This window comes from Dreissena polymorpha, unplaced genomic scaffold (assembly GCF_020536995.1).
Source record: "Dreissena polymorpha isolate Duluth1 unplaced genomic scaffold, UMN_Dpol_1.0 chrUn031, whole genome shotgun sequence".
NCBI classification, from domain to species: Eukaryota; Metazoa; Mollusca; class Bivalvia; order Myida; family Dreissenidae; genus Dreissena; species Dreissena polymorpha.
This window is the reverse complement of record NW_026273345.1, coordinates 2,574-10,134: the sequence shown is the minus strand read 5'-3', so window position 1 is coordinate 10,134 and position 7,561 is coordinate 2,574. Positions and strand designations below refer to the sequence as shown.

Here is a 7,561-nt window from a genome sequence, read left to right as displayed (position 1 = left end):
CCATCTTGAATTGCTCATAGTATTCTGTTGACTATTCGTGCTCATAAAATATTTCAATCTTGCTTTGGTTTATGACAGCTCTAAATAGATTTATACCGAACTAGATTGTGGAAAAGCAGTTATGGTACAAATAGAACACACGCATAAAGTGCATTTAATTTAGTAATGGTTAGAGGCCATCAAAACACAATTATGTAAATTAGTGAGTTAAATTTTCTTCAAGTGGTGAACGTATTTCCCGGAATTTTTATACAGTGTTATTTCTTGAACGATTAAACCTTGTCTTTGAATGCAGAAGAAACAAGGACTTTCCTCAAAACATTTGTATAATGTTTCTGTATGCTTTGTATTATGAAATGGAAAAAGAGAACAATGTTGTCTACACTTGGTTCAATGAATAAATTACAAACACAAGATCATTTATTTGGACATGCTTCTAAAACCAACATCGGAAAAGCAGTTAACTTTCCAAACTGGTAATTTGCAACATATTATAACTAAGGGACAGTGGATTGTTATAGAGAGTGTTTGTCCTTATATACATTTATTGCCATAACGCTGTTGTTAAGTAAAATGCGTTTTACTACTATAACATAGTACGCTTTATAATTAAGCAGCATGTCTAGATCTCAATAACCCGCCTTGTAAATACGAAACATCACTATATAACATTACAATGTCATAAAAATGTCAACAAAATATTATTGAAGCAAAATTGCTTAGCATTGGCTACGACATAGTCTTTATTGTTTACATATTCATACGATATTAAGTTCCTCACTTGACGGTCTAGGTCGAAACGACACGAATTTTTACGGAGTCAGTTAATATAACTTTTTCTGAGACATTTTTTGAAGACATTATATTTGGTATTTATAAACATATTTTAAAATATTGTTATTTTATTTTGCGTAAACAAGACATTCCAGAAAAAAAAAGAAAAAAAAATATATTCACGATCATTCTCGGTAATAGACCAAGTAACCAGATATGGTATTTCACTGCGCAGATAGAGCGGGCAAATCGAGCGCGAAAAGTTCTACCTGAGACAAAGTACACAATCTGTACAGCGTTCTATATTCGGGTAAGTGGATGTTCATGTGTATACACATTACAAAGGAAGTATGAGTGTGTTCCTGATGTGTGAATTGTCTAATAAAGAGCTATTTTAGGCTTTTGAAAGTGATTTATTTAACGCGTACAATAACATTTTTTGCGGCCATGTTGTTATTGTTGTTGTATATCTTCACCGCCTATGTAGACGAACCTCTACCAGGTCTGAAGAGTTGCACAAATTGTTATCGTTCCCAGTATCGTGTAGTCCTCCGCCGTATATGTACATTGTCGTATATACACAACTATTGTCTTTTCTTACAGTCTCTGAGCTTCTGCACTCAACTGCTAGGGTCAATCCGTATAAATTCGGACAAAGGGAGAAATTTGGACAATAATTCTTCCCAGGCACACTAAATCTAGCATCAGGCCTTCAGCGCCTTTAGCGCTTTGTTTTTACCCCTCGGCCTGCGGGTTCTTAAAATGTTCATAATGCGGTAAAAGTATGCAAAATACTTGCGCATTTAAATTTTTTGACGAAACGTGTTTGCTTTCTCTTCCGTATAATACAGAATGTTTTCCAAATATCCAAAACCCATACCTCGGAATGATTGAATTCAGTTTAATACGAGAGAATTATTGAGAACCAGCCCTATTGGAAGTGAAGCATCCTTTGCGCTTCGCCAATATGGAACAACGTGACTGTAATACCGATGCTAGGAATATGTTTATTGGTGGATATTGGTTTTCTTTGCTCCATTCCCATCGCACCAATCAACCGAATGATGATTATTTGTCATTTCCTCACAAGAAAGCGCCCGATTGACACGCGTTTCGAGCAGGTTACAAGCACGCGACGCGGCCAACGGGTTATTTTTGTGAACACGGTGGAGGAATGTTATTGTTTTGTTTTTTTGTTGTTGGAAAATTAGGACATGTAAAAACTGAATTTAATTAACGTTCAAATTTTGGATGTGCAGTAAAATACATCTAAAACGTGAGTTTAATGTACGCGTATTTAACCTAACTGTTAACAAACATGGACGTGTTGTTGCAGAAATAAGGTGGTTTGAAAATAATGTTGCAACTCCTGAGATCTAATTCCGACAGGGAGTTTTGTTTGTAACTTTTTTTTACAAATAATTTAGTCGAAATTGACAACGCAATCAAGAGTTGTACGAAGCGAATATGGATTTCGCAAGTTTAATAACTATTCGTGAGTTTAGAGAAAATTACACCTATTCAAATGATGACAATACCTCTACCGACGTCACACAACTGACTTCAAAAAGTTTACACTTGACACGGCTAGTGGTACAGACGTATTTGGTGCCTATTGTAGTCACGTTCGGCCTGGTCGGGAACCTTTTAAACATTTTGGTGCTGGTTAATCCTAAAATGCGATCGTCAACAAATGTTTATCTCTTGTCTTTAGCCGTCTGCGATTCTTTATACCTACTTTTTTGCCTTACTCTTTCGTTTTTACACTGTTCAAACAAGCGCCTTTCAAGGAACACTTTGGCCTACATTCCTATTGCCAGAGTTCTTTCGGACATATTCGGAAACACTGCAGTGTGGTTGACCGTTTGGTTTACATTGGAGAGATTCGTTGCAGCAAAGTTACCAATGAAAGGAAAAGCATGGTGTACCGTGAGTAAAGCGAAAGTAGCCATTGTCGCCATATTTATTACATGTGCGATCAACACATCTCCGGAATTCTTTGAGACGACAATAGTTTCAATTACAGAATTGGGATCCAACGAAACGGACTACTTTATATGTAAAAATACCGAATTCGCTGAATTGCACAGCTATCAATTTGGATATTATTGGTGGTTTGTGACCATATTTACTTTTACTCCTTTAGTTCTGCTTTCGGTATTTAACAGTCTTCTGATCAAAACCGTATGGGAGGCGAACAAAAGGCGTCAAATATTGTTACAAACAAGAGTTATGGGCGAGACGCAGAAATATAACAGAGAACAGCAATTGGTTACTATGATGTTGATTGTAGTTGTCCTTATCTTTATTATATGTCAAACACCACAGGCAGTGCTTTTGATTTATAGATCGAACGTCCAAACCAATGGTCAATCCGTTAGCATGGATTTTATTCGAATTGCAGGTAACATTTGCAATTTTTTGGTGCAAGTAAACGCTTCAGTGAACTTTATACTGTACTCATACTTTAGTTCCAAATTTAGAAATATTCTCAAGACGCTGGTCTGCAGATGCTACGATTCAAGAATGAAAACTATAACTACAAGGTCGTTTGCAGAAAGCTTTCGGGGACATAACTCCACCATGTCACGATCTACCTTTAGATTAACAGTGACTGCAACGTCTTCTATCAAATGCAGGAAATGTGAATATAATAGCGTAAGAATACATTTGTAAAAACAGCTCGTTTGAATATACTATTACATGCCCTATTTTAAGTAAGGCTTTGCTGGACTATTAAAAGCTGTGTTTGATGAATATGTGTATGTGATTTAAAATTCTGCAGTTATGTTATAAATATTCCGATGGTATTTGTGTATCGAATGTGTGTCTACAATGATGTATTGATTGCAATTTAATCTCTGTCACCTAAGACCTGCTGATGGATAGCCTGCGATCGACGGAAAAAACATACTGTAGCGCCGTTAACTGTCGCATCGCCGTTATATGTCGCAGGCTATGAGATTTGTCGCTACAACTGAAAACAAAGTCGCAAGGAACAATAAATATCGGAAATCCTTCTGACGACATATGTCGTAATTTTAACGATAAATGTCGTAACAATTCAATTATCGATATATGTCGCAACATTAAAGATAATTGTCGCACTCCTTTGTAAGTCATGTTGGAGATGAAAAGTTAAAGTAAAATGACTTCATCTATAAGGTTAGATTTAGATTACGCGACGAGTTTCTTTACCAGGACGGTCAGGTTTTAGTAAGTATTGTCCAAAATGGTCAGTTGTGATCAGTATTTTCCATAATTGTCAGTTGCGGTCAGTATTGTCTGAAATGGTCAGATGTGGTCAAGATTTACACAATCAATTTTTATAAGTCTTTGCTCGAGTAGCTAGTTTTTGATTTCCCTGTGCTAAATGGACTGCTGTTATCAAAAGTGGCTAAAGGTTGTAATACGTGATAAAACTATTACATTATTATAGCAACACAGATTACGATAAAATTGTATTGAATATTGTATGTTAGTTATATGGATGTAGTACATGTATCATTATCTTAGTTAATGTATTAATATTTTGAAGACGCACTAGCATATGCCGGAGTTTGTACTTGCATTTCGATGAACTGGCTGAAAAATAATATGTTCTTTTTATTTTTTTTCAATAACGTTGCCTTCAATTTATGCTTGACATATAGGCAGCGTTAGTCTATGTTGCCGATTCACTGGCTCGATTCAGAGTATCAATCTAGTGAAAAAAAACCTAATGCCCGTTAATCAGTGAACTTAGCCTTCTGTTACTTATTTCCTTTACTTTCATGAATATAAAAGTATTTGTTAAGTAACAGTGTCAAATATCATCTTACGTACGCAGTTATTTCATTTTATTACATTCCCGATCCTTTTGGAATTTGAACTCGTACTCTTTAAACTAGCCATCACAAAAATGGCCGCAGCCAGCGTTCAGGTCATCACCGCCAGCGTTCAGGTCATCACCGTCATTGCTCAGGTCATCGCCGCCAGCTTTCAGGTCATCATCGCCAGCGTTCAGGTCATCACCGCCAGCGCTAAGGTCATCACCGCCGGCGTTCAATGCATCAACGCAAGCGCTCAGGTCACCACAACCAGCGTTCAGGTCATCACCGCCAGCGTTCAGGTCATCACCGCCAGCGCTCAGGTCACCACCGACAGCGTTAAAGTCATGAATGTCAGCGTTCAGGACATCATCACCAGCGCTCAAACACCACCACCAGCGTTCAGGTCATCACCGTCAGCGCTTAGGTCACCACCACCAGCGCTCATGTCATCAACGCAAACGTTCAGGTCATCACCGACAGCGCTCAAATCATCACCGCCAGCGCTCAGGTCATCACCACCGACGTTCAGGTCATCAACGCTTAAATATGACCGCTTCGGTCGATCTTCACCGCAGCTGACCATTATGGAAAATACTGACCTCAACTGATCATTTCGGACAATACTAACTAAAACTAACTATTCTAGTGGAAGAAAACTCGTCGGGTAATCTAGATCTAACTTTAAAGTGTTTGTCATTTTTACTTCAACTTTTTATTTTTAACACGACTTATAAAGTTATGCGACATTTATCGTTAATGTTGCGACATTAAATGGCATTTGATTTGTTTGCGATATTTATCGTTAAAGTTGCGACAAATATCGTCAGTAGGATTTGCGACATTTATCGTTCTTTAAGACAATTATCGTCAACGTATCGACAAATATTGTAGCCTGCAAGATATAACGGTGATGCGACATTTAACGGCGCTACACGTACATCTCGAAATGGAAAGGACAGATTTTCTTCGTATAATATTCTATTGTATGTAAAATAAGTTCGTTATTTCAACTGTTTTAGCAATTAAACTTTTCAATGCTGTACGAATATTGTGTGATTACTTATTTTTAGTATAATTAAACAAAGAAATAACAGTTATACAAATATAACTTATTTCAAATTCCAACTTGTACGCATATGGGATACTGACATCTTAAATTTTAAGACAATGGAAATGGAATAAAAATAACTTAAAACTGTGCCTATTGTATATCTGAAAGTTTGAATTCATGTCGTGCGAAATAACCAAAAGTTCAACACACATTTAGCGAAATTTTATAACGTTTTACGATCCGAACATTACTTTCATACACCAGAACAATATGTTATTTCAGGTGACGTATTCGTGCATACATTAATCATTCGATCGTGTTCGGTTGTATTGCACTTTAAGCTTTTACACTCTGTTCACCCCTGTGTTGTATTAAATGATTCTAGAGGAATTAAGTCACCTTAATGATTATTTTATGAATGGTTACATAGAGCAGAACTTAATTACTGGATGACACTCATTAACACAATTTGTATTTTCAGTATGAGTATTTGTCATTAGTGTTATTTGCCCCATGATGTTCATTATTGTTTCATTCTTGTTTAATATGTGACAAAAACTGGAAATGGTTTTGTCAACATTGTTTTTATAAGTCCCTTTGAAGAAGGTCGTGGAATACTCCGTCTTTGTTCAAAGGTCGAGATGTTCGACATCCGACTGGTTATTGCATGTTGCTCGTTTTTGCGACATTGTTCTTGCACGTGACGTTATTTCGAAATGAAATTATTTATTTGAGTTGTTTATTAGCCTTTATCAAATATTTTTACTTATTTAAAAACAATAAGGTCTACAATTGACAAAAAAAAATAATTTAAATCCAAATTGTACTTCATAATAAATCGTTTTCTGTAAGGTCTGTGTTCAAGTCATGCACTAGTTCACCGCCAAAACAGGTGTGGCTGTTGGACACCAACAGTTCTTTAGGTTGTTGCGAACAGTTGGGCCGCGGCAATGACACATGGAAATCTCGTGTCCTGCTTTGAAGCGACGGGTATTTGCCCGTACAATCCAGGTAGAAAGTTACCAGACAAGAATGATTATTTTTCGAATTAATGATATATTTTTTAATCAATAATTAAAATATGGGCTATAAGATGTAGTAGCAGCCATTGTGTGAATACGTTTTTTGTCACTGTGAACAACGGTGGTGGTGGTGGTGGTTGTGGTGGTGGCGGCGGCGGTGGTGTGGTGGTTATTGATACAATGCATTACAAAAAATGCAGTTAGCCTTACATTGGTAAAATTTAAATATATTACAAGGGAGGCAAATGCTGTAACAAAAAGAACATGCATAAACGGTAGTTGTTTCCCTTGTTTGAACCATGCTAAATTCTTAAAATGCCTATTTCCAGTAACTGTGACCTTCACCTGTGACTTTGAACTTTGACCTAGTGACCTCAAAATCAATAGGGGTCATCTGCGAGTCATGATCAATGTACCTATGAAGTTTCATGATCCTAGGCGTATGCGTTCTTGAGTTATCATCTGAAAACCATTTTACTATTTCGGGTCACCGTGACCTTGACCTTTGACCTAGTGACCTCAAAATCAATAGGGGTCATCTGCGAGTCATGATCAATGTACCTATGAAGTTTCATGATCCTAAGCCCAAGCGTTCTTGAGTTATCATCTGACAACCACCTGGTGGACGGAACCGACAGACCGACAGACAGACCAACCGACAGACCGACATGAGCAAAGCAATATACCCCCTCTTCTTCGAAGGGGGGCATACAAATATTTGTCAGTGTATGATAAAGAAGTTGCCTTAAGGCCTTCCTAGAAGTGCTTTTTAAATACATATGTTGTGGAATTTGACAGTTGAGTATTTATATATAAGCATGTTCTAACTAATTTATTATAAATGTAGGGTCGATTCCCGACGTTGCTTACCTGCCTTCCAAAAAGCGCAGGCAGCACAGGCG

General features: G+C 37.1%; 1 protein-coding gene across 1 annotated transcript; it reads left to right on the top strand.

Annotated features, from left to right (window-relative positions):
• Positions 1-2,241: 2,241 nt before the first annotated feature.
• Positions 2,242-3,450, top strand: LOC127863735 (FMRFamide receptor-like). Its single transcript, XM_052403373.1, has one exon. It carries the CDS (start codon positions 2,242-2,244, stop codon positions 3,448-3,450), a length of 1,209 nt encoding a protein of 402 aa, XP_052259333.1.
• The last annotated feature ends 4,111 nt before the right edge of the window (positions 3,451-7,561 follow it).